The sequence below is a fragment of the Parasteatoda tepidariorum genome, chromosome X2 (assembly GCF_043381705.1).
Source record: "Parasteatoda tepidariorum isolate YZ-2023 chromosome X2, CAS_Ptep_4.0, whole genome shotgun sequence".
Lineage (NCBI taxonomy): Eukaryota > Metazoa > Arthropoda > Arachnida > Araneae > Theridiidae > Parasteatoda > Parasteatoda tepidariorum.
In genome coordinates, this window is record NC_092215.1 from 59,111,551 (window position 1) to 59,136,011 (window position 24,461).

Consider the following 24,461-nt stretch of genomic DNA (forward strand, 5'->3'; position numbering starts at 1 on the left):
GATTAATTTTTGTCTTTTTAGTAATTATCTTTACAATGGAAGGGATATTTTTCTTCAAATTAATGGAATACCACAAGGATCTAATTATTCATCTCTCTTAGCTAACTTATTTTTGCATTATTATGAAAAAAATTATACTCTTAGTATTAAATTTGTTTTTAGATATATTGATGACTTAATTATCTTTAATTTTCAAGATTATACTATTTTATTAAATGATATTTACCCCGAGGAATTAATCTTGCTTCGTAATCATGATGATAATATTAATTTCAATTTTTTGGATTTGGGTATTATAAAAGATGAAAATATCTGCTTTGTTGATTTATACGATAAAAGAAATTATTTTAATTTTAATATAAATAAACTAATTACTTGGAACTCTAATGTTTCTAGGAGTATCTCTTTAAATACCACTTTTAATGAAATTAATAGAATTAAAAGAATCTGTAGTAATATTTATTTATCCATAAACTCTTTCAAAATTTAATAAAAAAACAATGGATACCCAACTATAGTAATAAAATTCTATATAAAATCATGGAATTAATCGTATATTTTTGTGGATATATTTACTAAAAATTTTCTTTGTTAATTTATATAATTTTCCCATGTGCAAATCCATTGTAAAAATTACTTACTAATTAATTTGTTTGTTAATTTGCATGATTTTTCGATGTGCAAATCCATTTCGGGCGAATCCGTGGCTAAAATTATCTACTAAAATTTTTTTTTTCTTTGTTAATTTATCTAATTTTTCCACGTGCACATCCATTTCGGGCAAGTCCGTGGCTAAAATTATGTTCAAAACAGGCAATTCATGTTTCTATTTTCTATTTTCTTCTTAAATAAATTTTTATTTTCTAAAATTATTTATGGTCAACTTCTTTAAATTATACAGTATAATATTACCTTGCGCACATCCATTTCGGGCCCATCCTTGGTAACTAACAAATCAAACGCACTTCAGCTAGCAATGCAGTTAAAACGGCACTTTAAAACAAAACTCCTCTAGTTACGCTCAATTTGCGCTTTTGTTTTCATACTTTGTAATCTGGCAATCTTGTTACGAAAATCTTTTTTTAAATCATTCTTGAAAAATTTCCCGTTCATGTAAGTACATTTGAATTCGCTACTCGCTTTATAGTTTATGTTTTATTCTGTTTTTTCTTTTTATCTTATTTTATTTTCTGTTTTTACGTGTTATATTTTTACTTATTGTGTTCTATTTAATTTGTTGTATTTTTGTAATAAAAAAAAAAAATTGAGTGCTCCTCACACTATTGTATTAATATATTTTGCTTTGGCCATATTGATACAATATCAGAAAGATACAAGATGCAATCGTGTGGGCTGATGAAAAGATTATATCCTTTATTTTCCGGATCTTTTAAAAAATTTTATCCTTTTTTTTCCCAGTTGTTTGTTATTTTTCCTTATTATTATTTACTCCCCCCCCTTTTATTTCATATGTCTGTAATTTTCCTTTGTTTAATCTTTATTTTGACCCTTTGACCATAACCCGTGAACCAATATTGAATAATTACTCATTCCATCTGACAGAAAATGCAAATTGATCCCACTGACACCTTATAGGTGCACCGTCTGCCTGAGTTGGAAACATCTGCTTGGTTTGTTTAAGGATAGGAAAGTGAGACAAAGGAAGTAAACAAGAAAAAATGCTTATCACTACATTCCCCTCTATAGATGTTTTCAAAATCGGTATATGTATTTATTTTGAAGTACAAATTTCAAAATTATTGCAAAAAAATGAAGAAAAAAATCAGTCGAAGACAGAAAAAAGTTCATTATATCCAACTTCCAAACTTTTTTGGTTCACTATATCCACAAAAAATAACATTATGCTTGTATAGCAAGGCACGGGACCGAACATTTCGTTCACTATATCCGGGAGTTCACTATAAACATATATGGGTCATTCTCACGAAAACTGTCATTTTTCAGTTCATAAAATCCCAAAAAAATAAAGTGAATAAAAAGCTCTGAAACTTTTTATATTAACAGAAATATGTAATGGCATTATAAAGAAAGCATATATCCTATAAATTATACTTAATATTTAAATTAATTAATTAATTTCACTATTTAAAAAGGGAGGGAATGACATTTTATTTTAATGCATGTTTTTCTCTAAGTTACAGCTATCTCAAGTTTGAAAATGATAACATACTAAGTATATCTAATATTTATTATAATTTAGTTTTATATATTTAATAGTTTTTACAGGTTTGGGAAATAAAATTTGCTGGCACGATTGAACAAAGAAAAATTTAATAATATACTCATCTTGAATCATTCCCTCACTTCAGCATCATTCCCTCACTTTATACACTAGTGAGGGAATGACAAATTTAATAAAATTTAAAAATAACAGTTAGGCCTAATTAATTTCTGAAATCAATCACATACAATTATATTCATACAAGAAAGCAACATATAATTATCCACTTTCTCGATGAAGTTGTATTTTTTTTAATCTAAAAAACGACCTGAGGGAATGACAAATGTAAAAAATTTTACCTGGTTTGATTTATTCAAATTTATTCCACAGCAAAGCTTCTTTAAGTTGAAGATGGAAACATACTGCAATTTTGTTCTATGATGCCAGTTGTTAACTGCTAAAGTCTTTATTAAAATATTTTTATTAAAAGAAGATTGCAAGTGATAAGAACATTGTTGTGAGGGAATGATGCGAAACACTAGGGACAACGATTAAAATAGTGCTGTGTTAATATTTTTATCAGAAATTAAATTTAAAATTGATTTTCTGAATTCCATATTTCAATATTCTGAAATAAAAAAACACGAATTTGTAATTTTTTTTTCTCCAATTTCAGAAACAATTTTTTCTTTTTTTAAATCAACAGTGGGGACAAGAGAGGGAATGACATATTGATATATTTTAATTACCTAAAATAAATAAAAAGTAAAAATTTATAATTTTATTTTTTATTCTTTTGTTAGCCTGCATTCTGAAGGACACTTTCCCTGAAAAAAAAATTTTTTTTCGTAAGTTCGTCCCATTTCCCAAAATATTTGAGAAAATTACTAACTTGTTAACACATTTCATGGGGGAAATGACCTTGAACTGATTTTCGCATCCCCTTAACTTTTAGAGAAAGCAGTAAAATTCCTTTCCCTTTTTGTTTGCATTTCATACAGGAAATGCAACGTCACTAGAAAAGGGGGGAAAGGGTATTCCTTGAATAGGAAATGAGCAGAGAAGATAAAATGAATGGGTCATGAAAGTGTGTGGTCCCTGGTCCCTTATTGACATGTCCTATTATCCCCACCCCCACTGTTCACTTCCTTTCTAGAAAAACTTTCAATGTTCACTCAGTAGAGCTCCGTTCTCGAAATCGCCTCCTGTTTTTAGATTGCTGATCAGAGTGCTGCTTGTTACTTTTCTTGCGGCTGCAAAATGTCGAAGCGAAAGTGCCTGACTATTAAAGAAAAAAATTTAATTCTTCAAGAAGTGGATAGAGGTGTAAAAAAAAAAGATATTGCATCAAAATTTGGTATTCCTTCAAGCAGCTTATCAACGATAATAAGAAACCGTGATAAGATTGAAAACAATGATTTACCAAATCCTTGTTCAAAACGTTTGAAAACATGTGTCTATGAAGATGTGAATGAGGCAGTTTTGAAGTGGATACACGCAATGCGAGATAAAAACGTACCGATCTCTGGACCTTTAATATCCGAGAAAGCAATGCAATTTGCAAAGGCATTGGGACACGATGAATTTCGAGGAAGTAGTGGATGGCTTGACAAGTTTAAAAGAAAACAAGGAATTGTAGGAAAAGTTACGTCTGGGGAAAGTAATGACGTCAGTGATAAGGACTGTGAAAGTTGGATTGCAGAGACTCTTAATAAAATTTTAAAAGCTCCCTGGAACAATTATAAAAAGTATCCCCTTCGCAAAAAAATAATATCTGTGTGTTTGTTGATACATTATATGTCTCCTATGCTTCGAAATAAAGAATGCTGAGAGCTCAGCAAGCAATGCTCCTTGAAGTTCTGGTACGTATGTAGAAAGTGGTTGACGGAGTGCTACCCGTCGTCCAAGCATGTTCCACACATGCTCTGTCAGGCTCAAGTCAGTTGAGAATGCTGGTCATTTCTTATATATATACATATAACAGTCATTGAATTGCACACCGAATTTTCAATTTACGATTACCAATGTTCAACTTTGTATCCATCTAATTTTGGACAAAATCCAGAAAGCAAAGGAACTCCTGGATCAAGTACTTTGTAGAGAACTTTTTGATGGAACTAATTCGCATTTGCTTTACATGGAGAGGAAAACGACGAAAACCTCCCACTGTTATCCTGATGGCAAGGGGACTCAAACCCATGATCAGTCTACGATTGAAGATATTTTATGTCAGCACAGTGGTCGGTGCAAGCCGGGTGTGGAATTCGAATGAATCAGCCATCCCCGGAATTCGATCTTTGGGCGTCGAGCACTCTATCCCCTGAACCACCACGGCTTGGACATTCCATGCAGACGATATACTTAGATTGAAGTCATTCGTTTACTTTTTTGTTCGGTGAGGATGGGTGTTGCTACCTATAAACACAAATTCTGTGCCCATGGCATCTCTAGGCAAACATATATATTGTTCCAGAATGATGTCCCAATAAATTTTGCCTAACATGGTTCCGATTCCACAATGCAGATCTGTTCTGGAACCCAGTATAATTTCACCCCAAAGGAGCAATTCTGTACCAACATAACGGTGTCGTTCCGTAATGTTGTCTCGGTAGTATCAAGAGCCTGTCATTCTCCATATGAAAGTCCGACGTGAATCTAGAGTGCAAGCATCGGCTTTAAAAAACATCACATAAGTCCACTATGACGATGCCCTCATTGCATGTTCTCTACTCCCGGTTAATCACTGGTGACAGTGAGCTGACATGAGCGGAACACGTTTGACATTCTTGCGAATTAAATAGACTAATATTTCCCGTATATCTGTACGTGGTTTGTTCTGAATAATGAATTACGAAAGAGAATTCAAACAAATGCATATATATAAGTGTGTGTGCGTGCGTGCGTGCGTGCGTGCGTGCGTGCGTGCGTGCGTGCGTGTGTGTGTGTGTGTGTGTGTGTCTTCACACGCGATTCGGATCTTCCAAAAATAGAGGATTTACCTCTTCCATTGAAGAAAGTTAAAAAAAAAAATTATTTTCCTTTCGACACTATGCATGATTTAATTTCAACATTTGTGGGCTGTGATATTTCCTAAGCTTTGATACATGTACTACTATTTCAAAATTTTGTTTACTTAAATTATTCTTTTTATTTATTTTGTAATTAGCTTCTGAAATTTTTTGAAGAATTTTAAGCGGTCCACTAAAGGGAGGTCACAACTTCCTCGTATTAGGATAAGTAAATTCTTCAACCATAACTAATTCATCAGTAAAGTCTATATCTAAAAATCTAGCATTATATAATAAATTTTATTTCTTTTATGATATTCTTCAGTTCTTTGAATTGCTATATTTTTCGCTTCCTCAACAGGTGGATAGATTTCTTCATTTAAGGGATTTTCATAGGGGAATCTACCATACATGAGGTATGTAGGTGGAAATTCTGTTACAGAATGGGGAGTTAAGTTATGAGCATTAACTATATATATTTACAATGTAGGCCAGGGAGGTCAGGGAGAGTTTTTCATTAATTTTACATTTTAAACGTGTAATTATTGTTTGACCAAGGCGTTTAACCTTGTCATTAGACTGCGGATGATGTGCAAGTATAAGTAATAAATTAAGTAGTAAATTAGTAATAATAAGTAATAAATTTAATCCAATTTTAAGGAAATCCAAATTTAAATAATAAGTAATAAATTAGTATAAGTTTCTGAACTAATGAATTTTGACGCAAAAGCCCAAATATATCTTGTGAGGTGGTCAATAATTAAAGTTAAATACTTTTTTGTTGAATTATAGTAATTTGATCCACCAACACTCTCTATTGCTAGTAAGTCAAAAGACTGATTAACAGGGGGTAAGGATTGCAATAATCCAAACCTTTTTTGTCGCGGTTTTTTATTTAGTTGGAACGTATGACAATGTTTACAAAATTTTGTTATATCTGAAGTTATGATGTTCCAATAATGAACAGGTTAATTAAGTTAATCATTTTTTGTAGTCCTGGATGATTAAAGTTCTCATAAGCAATTTGCAGAAGTTTTAATCTCAACGAAAATGGAACAACTATTTTAGTAAAATTTTTCTTCCGTTCACATAAAACATTATTGATGTCAACAAATTTACCTTGTAAGTTATCTTTCCTTTGAGCTTCACTTATTTTTTCCAATTTCAACAAATGTGATACCTGAACATTATTATTTTTACTATTGATTTTGACAAGTGAATGTGTTGCATCTCTCGAAAGCCAATCTGCTTCAAAATTAGTAGAACCTTTTGTGTATTTAATATCATATTCATACATATTTAACAGTAATGACCATCTAAATAATCTACCTTTTAAATTTTTAACATTTTTTAGTCAAACTAAAGCAGCATGGTCAGTATATATGGTGAATTTTTCGCCAAAAAGGTAATAATGGAATTTATTTAAAGAATATACTATAGCAAGACATTCCAGTTCTGTAATTGCATAGTTTTTTTCATGGTCCCTTAAGGAACGAGAATGAAAAGCTACAGGATGCAATACACCACATTCATCTGTTTGTTTTAACACAGCGCCAATTCCAACTAACGATGCATCAACAAAAAGATGACATTCATGATTAGGATTAAAAAATTTCAAAATAGCTTTACAAATAATAGCATTTTTTTAAAGTTTAAAAAATTGTTGACACTTTTCTGACCACACCCATTTTACATCTTTCATTAACAAGTTATTTACAGAACGTCGAATACTTGCATAACTATCAATAAATTTATTGTAAACATTTATTGATCCAAAAAATCTTTGCAATGATTTCACATTTTTAGGGGGCATTAATTTTTTAATCTCTTCAATATTATGGTTATTGGGCGATACAATCCCATTGCTTATTTCATATCCTAAAAATTCTATTTGTGTTTGCAAAAATGAACATTTTGAAAGTTTAAATTTCAAGTTTTCTTGTTTACAAATATCAAAAATATTTTTAAGATGGGTAAGAATATAATGATATCATCAAAATAGTTCGTAGCAAATTTAATTTTATGTTTATTTAAGATTCTACGAATTGTACGTTGAAAAATGCTCGGTGCATTCTTCCAGCCAAAAGGTAATCTTAAGTATTCAAATAGACCATTGTGAGTAGCGAATGCTTATTTCTCAGTGTCATCAGGATGAATACGAATATGATGATATCCCTGTGATAAATCTATTTTAGAATAATAACTGCTATTAGACATTTTTTCAATTAAAGACTGTATTAAAGGTAGAGGTTCAGAATCTGTTTTTGTAATTTGATTTAATTTCCTAAAGTCAACACATAAACGACTCTTTTTATTTTCATCTTTTTTAAAGACTTAAGTTACAGGGGCAGCATAAGGGGATGAACTTTCTTTTATAATGTTATTTTTAAACAATTCTTCTATTTGTACATCAATTTCTTGTTGTTGTTTTGGGGATGTTTTGCAAGGCCTTAGAGATATAAGTAAATCTAAGGTTAACCTGACTCTCTGTGGTTCCATTCTGATTTCTCCCACATCATGTTTATGTTTTGCAAAAATATCATCATAACTTTTTAAAATTTCTTTTAAGTCCACATTTTCTATTTTGTTCTCATTTTTTATTTTTTCGTCGATATTGACCTGATAATGTACGCGTCCATTACCTAGATCTATCTTCGAATCATTTGAAATTTTTGGACATTCTTTCTTTTTCCAATTTTTCCTTTTCTTTTTATTTTTGTTATCCTTTACATTATTTTTTTCAATGATTACTTTTACTGAAACATCTTAAACTTTTATTTTTCCATTATTTTAAACCTTAACAGTTTGAGAATTTTGCTGTCTAATGTGCAAAGATAAGTTGTCATTGTTAGAATTAGCACTCTTACCAAATTGAGTAACAACTGGCCCGACACAATCAATAAACAAACAAAAATATTTGCAAGTCTGCAACCCTAATACAGCATATGGTAAATCAGTATCAATTATAAAAAATTTAGCTGAGTTAACAATTTCGCCTATCTTAAGGGGAAACTCTTAAATTTTGTTAAGTGTTAATTGTCCTTTCGTTTGAGTAACATTTATTTCTTCACATTTTTTAATGGGAATTTTTAATTTTGACACCAAATCTTTTGGTATTATATTTAATGTTGACCCGGTATCAACATTCAATAATATCTCTTTCTTTACATTCTCATTTTTACTTTGTTTTGATTTTGGACTTCCCTTTTGGTATTTATTTTCCACTTTATATCCATTTGGGTATTTATTTTCCACTGTATATCCGGATATTATTAATTGCTATTGATTATTTGTCATATTTTGGACGCTTACTTCAAACACATTATTAGGGTTGTTTACACACGAGGAGCCCAAGTGAAATTGATTCAAAAGTCCCTTCTTCGAGCAATATTTACATTGATTTATAGGGATCATTAATTTATTGGGATATTACTTCTGCACTATTACAATTAAGTCCAAATTCTTCAAGCAAAAGATTTTGTAATTTTTCATATGAATTTAAACTAGTTTCACTTCGAATTAAAGTTAATGCATTACCCTTTAGACATCTTTTCGCAAATAAAAATTTTTGCACATCGGAAAGCTTAAATAAATTTGCATGAGTTTCAAAATTTTCAAATCAAGAATTAATATTTTCATATTTATCTCCTTTAAAAATAGGAGTAGCTGCTCAATATCGGAAAAATTAACTATTAATTTTGTTTCTGTTTCTCTATTATTTACATCATTATTAGAATTTTGACAATAGGATACCATATCCTTATCAACACTAATTTTTGTACAGGTTGAATTTAAATTAACTTGTGTAAATTGATTTTCATAAGTTTTAATAGGTAAATGTGATTCAAAATCAGTTGGAGGTTGTTTACATTCAAACTGACTAATTCCATCCTCATCTTCAGAGGGATTTTCCATTACTATATAATCTTTAAAAAAATTTGAATCACATAAACAAGTTAAAATATGTTTTGCAATTTCATTCTGATTTCCCTCACTGGAAATATTGAGGATATCTGTAATTTTGATTAACTCCGAAAAATTAAAAGTATTACAAATTTCTTTAAGTTTATTTGAAAATTCTTCATTATTTGGTTCAAAAGAGAATTCTGAAAAATTTAGTATTTCATTACTATTTAATCTTGATAAATCATTAGGAAATAAAAATTTAAATAATAACTTAACTTTGTTGGCCGTCACTATTTTAATAGACGTTTGAATCACATTTGTCTCTTTCAAAAACATTTTAAATGCACACTAAGCAACAATATTATATTTTGTTTTTTTTAAAAAAAGCAAGGTAAACATAAGAAATGCAATTCAACCATGAGCAAAACTCTATTGATTAAATTTCATAATAAAATGTTTTATATCACTACTCATATCTAATTCCAATAAAATATGAACAACCTACTCGCCAACGTCGACCTTCATCAATATTTCGCTGAAGAGAGAAAAAAGAATAAATCATTTTTTTTTCAAACGAGCACTTAAAGCTTCGTAGTTCTTCATGCATATTCCTGATTCGCGGACATAACTTTTGCTTCGAGCACTAGATACATTCTTGAGCACTAAGAACTGTAGGGTCATTGGTCCACTCTATGGATGAGACACTGTAGGGCAGGGGCGTACGCAAGGGGGGGAGGTTAGGGGCTTACCCCCCCCCCTTGAGCTCAGACAAAGTGAATTTACAAAATAATACAGACAAAAATAAAAATTTTAGTAGAAATTATGCGGGTTATTATTTTTTAAGACTATATATTTTTATTTGCCTTATGCCTACTTTTTTTTTCTCACGGTATTTCTCAGAATACTGATAAAACATTTACTATAATAGGGTTGTATTTTTGAAACCAAATTCACGTGATACTGTTACGGGCGAGCCCCGATCACTGGTTCCTTTCTGACCTGCCAGTCGCGATAGTTTTCGAGACTGGCTGGCATTCGCGAGGTCTGGAATCCTAGACGTTCTGTCGTCTTTGAGACAATTCGAGAATTTTGTAGATGCGATAAAAAAATTATATGAAAGGGGGAACGGAGTACAGTGGAGTTAGTTAGTCAAACTAAGAGTTATCTCTGCCGCTTGTCTGTCTTTCGGAGCTTGTTTCTAAATCTGTTTTGTTTTGGAGACACTGTGCTCGTTGAAGTTATTNGTATGCATACATTTTTAATTTGTTTTAATCATACCTTAAAGAAGTAGGTCATCCCATTCGACCACGTTAAAGAAGCATCTAAATTTCCATCAAGACCATTCCAGTCGTCCTTAATTTTTCGGGGATATCCATCAGCTATTTTGTGATCGAGAATTCTCCAATAAAAATCACCTATATTTCATAAAATTTGATACTTGTAAAAATGCTCTCATAAATCTTATTCTCTAACTACAAGTTGTTCTGTAATGTAAGGCAAAATTAGTATTCATATTTCCTGCAAAGCATATCCTAAAATATGTCTTACATTTTGCGTAACTCACTAACTCTTGCTAGCAGTGTGTTACGAAATTATTTGTTATATTATTATATATCACTTCATATATCACTAATTTTTATACATACAATCAATAATTTTAAAACAGTAAAGATACTAAAATAAGTTATATTTCATCAAATAAATAAAAGTTAGTTTCATACAGCAAATGATTTTTTAAAATCTAGGTGTTACATTAGTATAAGACCACCTATTTCTTTTTTCAAAACTGTTTGAGTTTCAAAATCTTTTATACTTTTTCTTTGAAAATCGTATTTTAAGTTTAACTTTGTATCGCAGAAAACGCAAACGATAGTTAATTTTATTTATTGAAAAACAAAGTTAAATTTATTTATTAAAAATTCACAATGCTTCGCGGAAAATAATTATCTGAATAAGAAGTTCGAACAATTTGGTTTTTTAAAGGCTCTGCAAAGTCGGAACATAAAATATGTAAATTAATTAAACGTTCTAAAACTGCCGTTCATTCTGTTTAAACCAAAGGAGGTTCATTGGAAAATATAAAAGATCTAGTAGGAAACATAAATTATCATCTTGAGAAAATAAATAAATTGCTTGCAATGACACAGAACTCGTTTACTCGCAAAATAACTCAGCAATAAGTAGACTAAACTCCCATACAATTATCTAGTGCACTTAGAGACGAAATTTCAATTATTCTTCGAAAATTAAAAAGATAGCCAAGGCTGTTAAAGCATCATAAAGAAGAGAGTTTAAAGTGGGCAAAACAGATCATGATATGGGATGCTATGTGGAGAAAAGTTTTTTTTTCGCTGAAAAGAAGTCCAATTTAGATGGCCCAGATGATAATAATTAATACTGGGATGATTTGCGAATGGAATCTCGTGATTTCTACTATAGACAAATGGGTTGTGACTCGGTATATGGTCTGGGGAGCTCTTGCGAATGAATATAATCACCACTATGCATATAATCACCCATATGATTCTATATACGACCTGAAAGAAACTATCATGGGTGAATGGCACAAAATTCCTAAAACTTAACTTGAAAACTTGATTCAGTCGATTAAAATTCGCATTTTCGAAGTTAGTCAGAAAAATGATGAAAAAGCATCCTTTTAGTTTTGTAGTAAAGTTTATTTTAACTGGTGGTCTTATAATATTATAACAGTCACTTCAGGGGGAAAAGTTTCGAAATTGGTGACAAAATATTCATATCTAAATATATCTTTTAAAAATTACATGCATGTATTTTGTTCTTCATTCATTTTCATTATCTTAATTTAATTTTGGAAAATTTAAAGTACTTGTAATTAAAACCACAAAAATTGCGTCCGTCTTATAATTTTTTTAATACTCTATCATAAGACCACTATTATTAAGATAATATTATATTTAAGATATTAAAAACTATATTTAAGATAATATTTAAGATCTTAAGAAACTAAATTTAAAATATATATTTAAGATATATATTTAAGATATTAAAGACTTATTCCTGAGAAATAAAATTTTTAAGAAGTCGTTTCTTTAAAATTCAATTTCTCAAGAACTTTTCAACCGTTTTTGCTCAAATTTAATATTTTGCCATGTAAAATTGCATACTTTAACACTAAATTGCCCGAGGAAATCATTTTGACTGCTTTTTAATTTCAATTAGAAAAACAATGATGACACAATTTCTTAGAATTTTGTGACTTTTTGTACAACACATAATTTTTTTATTGTTAATATTTACTAATAACTTGTTTTATAACTGAAAATAATATCAAAAATGTTAAAAATTCATTTTAAACAAATTTCTTTATACATTAGTTATTCTTTCACAATGCAGACATTTTGACTGCTTTTGGACAATTTAGGTTTTCAGTCTTTCTAGTGTTAAAAAGATGTAAAAAATTGTAAACTTTGCAATTCAATTTTTTTTCCGACTGTTATTGAATAACATAATAAAAAATAATAAATACATAATAAAAAATAATAAATACATACTAAAATCTATTTTTTGCATAGAATTATCTTTGGATTAAACGAATTTTATAGGTGTGTGCAAAAGTTTCTTAAATTCGTTTAAAAAATTCTCCAGACATGGAGAAATACGCTAAAAGTAAACTTAAAATTAAGGGGTCCAAACTTTGGACCACTCTCCTGACCAAACTATGGGAACCATAGTTCCCTGATTTCCGCTACCCCCTATATTTTAGGGTTCAGAAATCCAAATCGGTCGAAAAATAAATATTTATTCAGAGAAAGTACGTTTTTGTGTCTGATTTTGTAACTTAAAATATAGTCTGCACTAATTAATTAGCATATTTGAGGTCACCCCTCCAAACCACTGAGAATGAATCTGAGAACGTGAAGATCTGATCATTAGATCAAAAGTTATTTAGGGTTGCTCGTTTTTCTTTTCTTTTTTTGCGCTCTGAAAATTGTTTCATACACATGAAAAAACATAACGCAATAATCTCACATTACATATTTATAAAATTAATCCATTTTTCTTTTATTCATTTTTTATCACTTTAAAATAATTTAAAAGCATGTGTTATGTATTTTCGGATTTATTTTAAAATATTAAAATTTTTCCTGTTATGTAGTCATATGTTTTTATGTTTTTTCATGCTAATCCACATTTGTGCACAAAAATTACCCTTAAAAAGGTAACTATTTCCGTTCTGTGTTCGTGTAGCAGCATCTATTGTACCATCTTGACATACATCTGGAGCATCATTGGTATCAGGTGATGGGTCAGAATGTTCCTCTTCAGGTGCAGGTAGTGCAGGACCTCCTCTTGAACCTACAAAAATGCAGTCATTTTCATTCTTTTGTGATCCACTATTTAAAACTTGTGATTATTTATGTATTTAAGTTTTTTTAAGAGTTAAGAGTTTTAGTTTAAGTTTATGTAAAGAGTTTTTAAAGAATGAATTAATTTTTTCAAACATCAACCTTACCCTGTCTTAATAATTTCAAACAAAATGTTTAGAGTTAGAGTTTTATTGCTGTTTAACAAATAAAAAATTATCTTACCATATAGAGCTTGAATTGCCTTTATATCATCGATATCAATTTCAAATGAAGGATCATACCCTTTGTAATGAGGAGTCATAATTGCATTTAGTTCATCCGTATGTGCAAGACCCAGAGAATGACCAAATTCGTGTGCTGCTACTTGGAATATATCGGTACCTGTTTAACAACATAATACACGTATTTAAAGAGAGTAAAGAAATAACTATTTCTGTATTATGGGTATTATATATATATATATATATATATACATATAATAACAGGGCTACATACCTGCTATCATTGGTGTATTCATCTTAAGAAATGCGGACAAAGCCATAATAAGTTATCAAAAGGCTTATTAAAAGTTAGGCTGGTGGTTAGAACAGTCCACATCCCCACTCCTGCAAAGGAGGGGGTGTGGACGAAACTTCGGATGGTTCCGGAAGATGTTTATTGGAACATTTTATTCAGCAAGAGACATGCGAAAACCTTCTGTCCCGCATTAAATAGAACAGAGATTGGTGTAATTAGGTCCCTGTCGTACATGCCTTTGTAACTCGACGCACTATAGAAAATCATTTAATGCTTTCTAATATGGAACTGAAAGAGGGACAAGATTCTAAAAAAAACTCCTGCTTTCAAATATAAATCTAATTATTATTCAATGGTATGTTTTCAGCCTTGAATTCCAAAAATAGAATATCTCTACCCTTACTCTTTAACAAAGCCATTTTATGAAACCGAAAGAGTTTTAATTCTTTTATTAATACAAAAGTATTTATAATTTTAGTATTACATCCCCCCCAAAAAAAAATTTTGGTAAGAAAAAAAATTTAGAAAACTTTAAATTTTTAAAATTTAGGTTGGTACGACTGTTCCTTTTCCCGAGTACAAATAATATTTTTTCAATTATATGTAAGAAAACAGCAATTACTTACAATGACAAACATATGAAAAACATGATTATGCAATTTATCTGTTTAGTCAATTAAACAGAAAGAAAAATGAAACATATTTATATAACTAATCTACTAAAATTTTCAAAAATTTTTCACACAAAAATATACAAAATTTTTATGCAAATGAACTGGACAACAAGTGTCATTTAATCAGAATTTAAGATTCTGTGTGGTTAAAGGGGTTATTTACATGATGAAATATAACTATTCATGACTTGATTTCAACATTTTGTGGGTTGTGATATTTCGTAAGCTTTGATACATGTACTATTTCAAAATTTTGTTCACTTAAATTTCTTTTTAATTTTGTTTTTGTAATCAGTTTCTTGGTCATTCTTTCTTTTTCCTATTTTTCGTTTTCTTTTTGTTACCCTTTTTTTTTATTTTCTCGTCAATATTAACCTGATAATGTATGCATCCATTACCTTAATCTATCTTCGAATCATTTTTGGACATTCTTTCTTTTTGTTTTTTCAATGTTTACTTCACTGAAACATCTTTAACTTTCATTTTTTCGATGCTTACTTTTGCTGAAACATCCAACTTTTATTTTTTCGATGTTTACTTTTACTGAAACATCTTTTTCATCATTTTTAACCTTAACATTTTGAGAATTCCGCTGTCTAATGTGCAAAGATAAGTTGTCGCTTTTAGAATTAGCAGAGATGATCAATCACATACCAAATTGAGTAACAACTGACCCGACACAGTCAATAAACAAACAAAAATCTTTGCAAGTCTACAACCCTACTAAAGCATATGGTAAATCAGTATCAAGTATAAAAACTTAGCTGAGTTAAAAATTTCGCTTATCGTAATAAGGGAAACTTGTTAAGTGTTAAATGTCCTTTTGTTTGGGTAACATATAAGGTTTCACGTTTTTTAAATAGGAATATTTAGTTTTGACCAAGTCCGAAAAAGTAGAAGAATTACAAATTTCTTTAAGTTTATTTGAAAACTCATCATCGTTAGGTTCAAAAGAAAGTTCTGAAAAATTTAATTTTTTATAACGATTTAACCGTGATAAATCATTATTAGGAAACAAAAGTTAAAGAAAAAACTTAATTTTTTTTGCCGTCATTAATTTAATTGACGTTTGAACCATATTTTTTTTTCTTTAAAAAAAAATCTTTAAATGCACTATAAAAACTATATTATATCATAATTTTAAAAAAAAACACAATATAAACACTAGAAATGCAATCTAATCATTAATAATATACTATTGAATTATTCATAATAAAAAGTTTAGAGCAAGGCTCAAATCTAACTTCAATAAAATATGAACAACCTACTCTCCAATGTCTACTTTCATCAATTTCGTTGAAGAGAAAAAAAAAAGATTTCTATGGCATTTTTATCTTCACCCTAAACACTATAGTAAAACAAAAATATAAGTTCTACTAATCAAAAAATCATAGAAACTGTAACACATAAAACAATAAATTTGAAAATAATTTCTCGAAACATTTCTTATGACAATTAATTCACTGAAAATAAAAATTTCAAGAAAAAAACTTCAACATTAAATAGGATCAATATATAAAAGTTAATTGTTTCAATTGAAACATCAAGCATGAGAAAAAAATTAAAAACCATACTCTATGATTTTTGTTATTTACGTGAATTATTTTCTTATTTTTTGTTAATCACTAAAAATTAAAGAAATTGTTTTATGAGAACTGTAACAAAAAAATTAAAATGAAGGATACTAGAAAAAGTTCGAACCGGTCCAAGAAGACATTCCGAAAACCGTAACATCAGCTGAAAGTTGATAGGAAATAAAATTTGTTTCGTCGATTCCAAAACACATTTTGAAAATCACAACATCAGATGAAATTTGATTTGCTTCTTCATTTTTCTTAAGCTTATTTTTCTTTGAGTTCTGAGTAGGAGGGAGGGAATGTCGAACATCTAAGTAGACCATCGTAAACCATTTGGGGTGTGAGAACAATTATTCATCGACGATAAAATGCTACGCTTTCAGGAAGGGATGAGGTTTCAAATCGAAAACTTTTTAACGTCTATCAGGAGTGCAATACAGATTTTCTTTTTTTGTCCAAGAGGGTAGACAAAGATCGAATCCTTTCCTCCAACGCTTTTTTCACCGCAGCAATTTTTTTTCCCCGGTGGGTGATTGGTATGAGGATTTTCGAAGTAAGTCACAGCCGGTCTCCGCTATGCTAAGTTTCTGAGATAGAACTGCGTAAGTTTCTTCCAAAGGGATTTCTCAGCGGAGCTAATATCCTGCTTGGCTTATAATAACAGGACTACATACCTGTTATCATTGGTGTATTCATCTTAAGAAATGCAGACAAAGCCATAATAAGTTATCAAAAGGTTTATTAAAAGTTAGGCTGGTGGTTAGAACAGTTCACATCCCCACTCCTGCAAAGGAAGGGGTGTTGACGAAACTACGGATGGTTCCGGCAGATGTTTATTGGAACATGTTATTCAGCAAGAGACATGCGAAAACCTTCTGTCCCGCATTAAATAGTACAGAGATTGGTGTAATTAGGTCCCTGTCGTACATGCCTTTGTAACTCTCCGCACTATGGAAAATCATTTAATGCTTCCTAGTATGGAACTGAAAGAGGAACAAGATTCTAAAAATAACTCCTCCTTTCAAATATAAATCTAATTATTATTCAATGGTATGTTTTCAGCCTTGAATTCCCAAAATAGAATATCTCTATCCTTACTCTTTAACAAAGACTGTGATGTCTGGTGGCGCCACCCTCAAGAAAAGGAAAGAGAAAAAAAAATAAAAAAATTAGAGAAGGTAGGGCTCTGATGGAGAGCGGAGGTGTATGCTAGTGGTTTTGGCTTAGTGATTTAATTATGTTTCATTTTCTTTAAATTCAATTACAATTGTTAATAAATAGTTTTTTTCGTGTTACAAATTGATTGCCATTTTTTTTGAGTTATATCACTTGGGAAGCATCAGGGTGAAGGAAAGAAGGTAAAATATCACACGCTCAACTTTCGATAACCAGAGGCCAAAGGTAAGAAGATTTATGTTTTCTCTTTGAAGGAAATAAAACTGTAAAGAGTGAAGTTGATTAAAGTTGAAACTTAATTAGTTGATTTGAAATAAGAAATATGTTCAGTATAAAAGGTTTAAAGAAAGAAGATTTAGCTGTTGTTGCAAAGGAGTTAGGGCAAATGGTTGAACCAGGTCACAGAATTGTAGATTTAAAGCTATAGATAGAAAAGAGTTCACAATATGCGGCAGACAAAGATTTTGCTTCGGAACTGTTAAATTCAGCAGTCACGGAAAGATTGGAAAGGGAACAGCGCCTAAAAGCAGAACAAGAAAAAGAGCGCCTAAAAGTAGAGCAAGAAGCAGCATTACAACTTGAGCAAACTGCTTTAGAACGCGAAAAAACAAAATTAGAACTTGAGAGAGCTCAATTAGAAAGAGCTAAAATTCAAGCGGTGGGTAGAGGGTTCGATACTGGTGTGGATGGACTAAACGCGAATTCTAAATCATTAGAATCTCTAATAAAAAGCGTAAGAACATTAACTCTTACTGTACCGAGTAGACCGGAAACGTGGAATTTATACCTCTTTAGAAAAGGCGTTTAAAATTAAAAATGTCGATGAAGAACTTAAAGTTGAAATTTTATTTAATTTGCTAGGCGAGCGAGCGGCGAATTTATTAACATATGTAAACGTTGAGGAGATGAAAGAATATAAAAAGGTTAAGAATATAATTCTTAAAGAGTTTCAACCGACACCAGAAGTATGTTTGGAAAATTTTTTGTCCGCTGAAAGGTTAAGAAACGAGAATCATATGCAATTCGCGAGTAGAATTAGAGCAAATTGGGATTTCTACTGCCAACTTAGAAAAGTTAGTAATTTTGAAATGCTTAATGAATTAATAGTCAGTGACCGAATATTGAATGCATTAGATCCAGAAGCGCGAAGTTATATTAAAATTAAGCAGTTAGATACGTGGTTCCGACCGAAACAAATAGCGGAGCTCTGTGACAATTGGTTCACTTCGAAAGGTAGAACTTTTTCAGAGTTATACGATAAACCGACAAACAAATTCCGTAATCAGATAGAAACTGGATTCCCAAATAATTCAGGTGGAAAATATGTCCCGCCTCATATGAGAAATTTTAATGATAAAAATACGAGTTCGGGAAAAGAATGTAAATTATGTAAACAAATCGTTCATTTACGTTATTGTCCTAACAGGGAAAAAACGGCAACAATTCAATCAAAAAGAGACCCAGCGGTAAGTAAACCCAAAACGGAAGATAAATTAATCGCTAGAGTTAAAACTAAGTATATTGACCCGAATTCAATTAAATCTCAACCCTTACAATATGAATACATTTATTTGGGAGGAAAAGAAATTAAAGCCCTCATTGATAGTGCCGCAGACATGCCAATTTTAAATTCCAACGAAATTCCGTTACATTTAAAAAATAATGATTGCTTGAAAGTTCATTTAATATCAGCATTTGGAGAAAATATAGTAGCGGATTTACAAGCGTTTTCGATTTCATTAAAATCTGAATATCCTAATAATTTAAGCAGTAGTGCAGATGTATTATTTTCAGTAACAGACAAATTAGTCGTTCTTGCATTTTGACGCCAGTAGTATAATATCCTAATAATTTAAGCAGTAGTGCAGATGTATTATTTTCAGTAACAGACAAATTAGTCGTTCCTTGCATTTTGACGCCAGTAGTATATGAGATGTTGAAGCCAGCGAATATTGATGAGGGGGAAAACCAAAACAATCTTCTAACTTTGTCGCCGTTACGTCATGAAAGGAAAGAAATATCAGAGGGTGTGTCTGGGAACGCAGAGATGTTTATGTTAATTTATAGATGTTATGTTAAAGGGTTCGGAAAGTGAAAACAATGAATTAATGATCTGTTGCGGCGTTGAATCTGAAAATCAAAATAAAGAGGAAAATATGGGTCAACTTTCAGAGACGGAGATATTTAAAAAACAGCAAAGGGATTGTGATACTTTACGTGAAGCATTTAAAGATGCGAAACAAAATAAAAAAAGATATTTAATCATGGATTGCTTACTTTATCACCAAGAAAAAATTTCAGGGGACCAGGTAACACAATTGGTTGTACCAAAGGTAAAAAGGGAACAAATATTAAAATTAGCACATGAATCAATTTTTTGCAGATCATTTGGGCATGAGAAAAACAAAAGAGCGGATTCGTCTTTCATTTTATTGGCCAAATATGTCAAAAGAAATAGAGGAGTATTGTAGGAGTTGTAAAGATTGTCAGTTACGGAGTAGGGAGAGGGAGTGATCAAATACCTATTACTCCGATCAATCGACCTGAATTTGCGTTTGGCCAGGTAATATGTGACATTATCGATCCGATAGATCCTCCGTCAGCGCGTAAACATAAATATGTGTTATGTTTAGCTGATTTGCATTCTAGGTGGCCTGAGGCAGTACCTTTAAAAACGATAACAGCAAAAGCTACTTGCGATGCGTTATTAGAAATATTTATGAGAACGGGAATACCTAGAGTAATTTCGAGTGATCAGGGCACAAATTTTTCCTCGAAATTAACACAAGAATTTCATGCTAGGTTGGGTACAACCCCAAGGTTTGCAACACCGGGACATCCACAATCTTCGGGCTTAGTAGAAAGATATAATCAAGTTTTGAAGCGCATGTTACACTACATTATTCGTAGTGATCCGAAAAATTGGGATAAATATATACCTTACTTATTATTTGCATATAGGGAGATTCCGAAGTGTACAACCGGGGTATCACCATTTAAGTTGATGTACGGGAAAGAAGCGAGGGGACCACTTGCAGTATTAAAATCTTCATGGTCTGGGGAAATTCCACTGCCCTTAAATATAGGAAAGAGCGCGATTGAGTATCTTCAGGAATTAAAATTGAACTTAGAAAAGGCTGCAGAGCAGGCGTCTTTAGTAGCAGAAATTAAGCAAGGGACTTACGCAAAATATGCTAACCGGCGCGCAATATACAAAGAATTTCACCCAGGTGACCAAGTATATTTACTAATACGTGATTCCAGTAACAAATTATATGCGAGATGGACGGGACCCGCAGAAATAGTTGCACGTTGCAATCCCGATTCTTATAAAGTACAGCTTGTAGATGGAAGTATTAAGAACGTACATGTAAATAAAATAAGGAAATTTATTTGTAGAGTACAGGTAGTGGGTGTAGTATTTGAGAGAGAAGATGAGATGGGGGAGATCCAATCCACAACTAGTATGAACGATTTTATAAATTTTTCCTATCCTGAGGAGATTAATTTGAATCATTTAGAGGATGATAAAAGAAAAGAACTGTTACATTTGTTAGAGAAGTACAAAACTGTATTTTCAAATAAAGTTCAAATTGCTAAAGTCGGAGAACACAAGATTAGAATAAACGAAGCTGAAAGGAAGAAGCCTTACATATATAGAATTCCAGAAGCATTGAAACCCCAAGTTGAGAAGCAGATTGAGGAATTGTTAGAGCTAGGTTTAATTGAAGAAAGCGATGTTGAAATCTCTCATCCTATAGTGTGTGTCATAAAAAGGGACGGAGCTCTTCGTCTATGTATTGACTTTCGATCTCTAAATACAATGACAATACCCGACGATTTTCCTATGGAAAATCAGATTGCTTTATTATTTGAAATTGGGAAAGCCAACGTGATATCAACAGTTGACCTGCTCAAGGGTTATTGGGCCATACCATTAGAAAAAAAGAGCCAAGATTTAGCTTCCTTCAAGATTCATAGAGGACAGTATCGTTTTAAAGTTATGCCTTTTGGATTGAGAAACGCCGCAGCAACCTTCCAGAGGGTCATGAACCAAGCACTTGTGAATTATCAAGATTTTGCAAGGGCGTACATTGATGATATTGCTATCTATTCAAAATCGTGGGATGAACATTTGGTACACATTGACATTATTTTTGAAAAGCTTTTAGAATTAGGGTCTTCTGTAAACTTAAAAAAGTGTTCCTTTGCAAGAACTCACATCAAGTACTCAGGACGCATCGTCGGATCCGGCAACCATGGTGCAGATCCAGATAAAGTGGCAGCGATTCAGAAATTATCGAGGCCTCAGTCAAAGCACCTGTTAAAGAGTTTCTTAGGACTTTGAAATTATTATCGAGATTACATTCCACATTATTCAGAAGTAGTATTGCCATTAACGGAATTGACGAAGAAAAGATGTCCGGAAGAACTTACTTGGAAGGAAAACCACGAAATTGCATTTCAAAGCGTGAAGCGTTGCCTTATGGAGGCAACCCGCCTCAGTACTCCTGTGCTCGGAGTACCTTTTGTGATACAGTGTGATGCGTCATCGACAGGGATCGGTGGTTGTTTGTCTCAACGTAAGGATGGTGTACTACATCCTATAAGCTATGCCAGTCAGAAGTTGACCAAAGCCCAGCAGGCTTGGCTAACTATCGAAAGAGAGGCGTGCGCCGTCATTTGGAGTTTAAAGAAATTCGAGACCTGGATATTTGGATCACCTATAGAACTGATTACGGACCATAATCGGTTGACTTTTGTTTCCAAGAATGCACCTCAATCATCTAAGCTTCAACGATGGGCTCTGGCATTACAGAAGTATAACATTTCGATTATGCATTGTCCAGGTGCGAAGTTGACCAACGTGGACGCTTTGTCTAGATTAGAAACTGAAAAACTTTGAACTGTGAACACTTTTGAAAAGAAAAAAAACTTTTCTGAACATTATTTGTTTTATATGTGTATCTAACTTTATAATATTTTTGTATTCCAGGACTGTGTTTTGTTTTGCGAACTGATTAAGTATTGAGTGCTAAGGAGTTAACATCATCAGACATTGTTTTTTTTTTTATTGAATCTAGTTCTTTTGGAAAGCCTAGATCCAATTTTAGGTGGGGGGTGTGATGTCTGGTGGCGCCACCCTCAAGAAAAGGAAACAGAAAAAAAAAAAAAAAACAAAGAGAGAAGGTAGGCCTCTGATGGAGAGCGGAGGTGTATGCTAGTAGTTTTGGCTTAGTGATTTAATTATGTTTCATTTTCTTTAAATTCAATTACAATTGTTAATACATAGTTTTTTTCGTGTTACAAATTGATTGCCATTTTTTTTTAGTTACATCACTTGGGAAGCATCAGGGTGAAGGAAAGAAGGTAAAATATCACAAGACATTTTATGAAACCGAAAGAGTTTTAATTCTTTCATTAATACAAAAGTATTTATAATTTTTGTATTACATATATATATACAAACAAATTGGTGACGTATATGACATATGATTGGGGAAACTATATTAGTAACATTCACCATTAAATTTTGAACCGAATCGAGAAAAAATTTAAAAGTTATCAAGTTACGCTGTTTTAACATTATGTAAAGCTACAAAATATTATTCAATGAAAAAAGTAAAGAAAAACAAAGACGAGTGCTGTAGATTTAAGTTTTTACTTTAACTGAAACTTAGGATTTTTCCGAAAAGCTTTATATAAGTCTTACATCACATTGCAAGGGAGAGCAAAAATCGAGTTTATTCTCGGGCGCTGTTTATTTCAAATCCGGGCGCTATGCCGTGCACCCCAGACAACACTCCAGCAACAAGCTAAAAAACAATTTTTTCGTATATGAGTCACAAAAATATTCTCAGTATTCTGTACAGTATATGAGTTGGATATAGTGAATAATCATTTATATTGGATTTATTGGTGGGCTTGTGGACAATTCACTATAGCGGGATCCGACTATATTAACAGAGATTTGTAGTAAAATTATCACTTACCCTCAATATCAACTGCATCACAGAAGCTGATTACACATCTAAATGAATTAATTATTTTAAAATAATATGAAATGAATCAAACTTCATTTATATTTAATTCGTGTTAAAAATTGCCTCATCGCGTTTCATGAAGTATTTTCTCAAAGGAAAAAAAAAATGAAAGTAGCATGTTATTTTTTTCTTCTGAATTTCAATAAATCGCATTCAAATACAGAAACATCACTTATGCTCCATGTCAAACTCATTAGAATTGACAGTTACGGGCATATCTGATTCCGTATTCTGCTTAAACTCTTACGAAAAAGATGGTATCAAATAAATATTTATGAAAAGAACCTGTGATGTCACAATTGGCATTACATATATTTCCTACCTTTTAAAATATCCTTAATTACTTAAACTTATTTTATTAATCGAATTAAATTTCAATTAAATTAAAGAGTTAATCTTTTAAAGCGAACATAAAATGTTTTATTCTTTTCTTATCGATCAATGTAACGGCTAACTGTTTATTTCAATTCAAATGTAGACTCATTAATTCACTACCGCGCAGGGCCGTCTTAATAGCAAGCAGGGCCCCCGGGCACAGAAATGTTTTAGGCCCCTATTACATTTCATACTGTTTAAAATAGAACTAAAAAACTTCACATGCATAAAATTAAGCATTTTTAAGATATGCAATAATTTTAACAAAGATAAAACACATTTTTATAGCCCCAAAAACTCAATGCACATAAAATAAAGCATTTTTAAACTAGGCATAATTTTTCTTAAATAAATGAGATGCTAACAAATTGCAATCCTCAAATAGTAAGTAATTTTCAAAACGAAGAAGCTAATTAAAATAAGTAAATTAAAAAGCATAGGGATATAAAAAAAAGTTTTGTATTTTATTTTGTAACCGTCGCTGAACAGCCAACCCAATTTTTGGGTTTACGTCTACCAATGTTCAATTCCGCAGCCTTGTAATTTTGAACCAATCCAGAAGACAAGGAAACTCCTGGATCAGTACCCCCAGAGGTATGACTTGTTATGGGAACATGGAGGACTTTGTGACTCGACAGACTTAACGTGCATCAG

General features: G+C 31.4%; 1 protein-coding gene across 1 annotated transcript; it reads right to left on the reverse strand.

Moving 5' to 3' along the window:
• Positions 1 to 10,368: 10,368 nt before the first annotated feature.
• On the reverse strand, positions 10,369 to 13,986 carry LOC122271412 (matrix metalloproteinase-14-like). Its single transcript, XM_043052491.2, has 4 exons — positions 13,941 to 13,986; positions 13,668 to 13,826; positions 13,288 to 13,434; positions 10,369 to 10,511 (listed from the first exon to the last, which is right to left on the reverse strand). Exons 1-4 carry the CDS (start codon positions 13,984 to 13,986, stop codon positions 10,369 to 10,371), a joined length of 495 nt encoding a protein of 164 aa, XP_042908425.2.
• Positions 13,987 to 24,461: the final 10,475 nt, after the last annotated feature.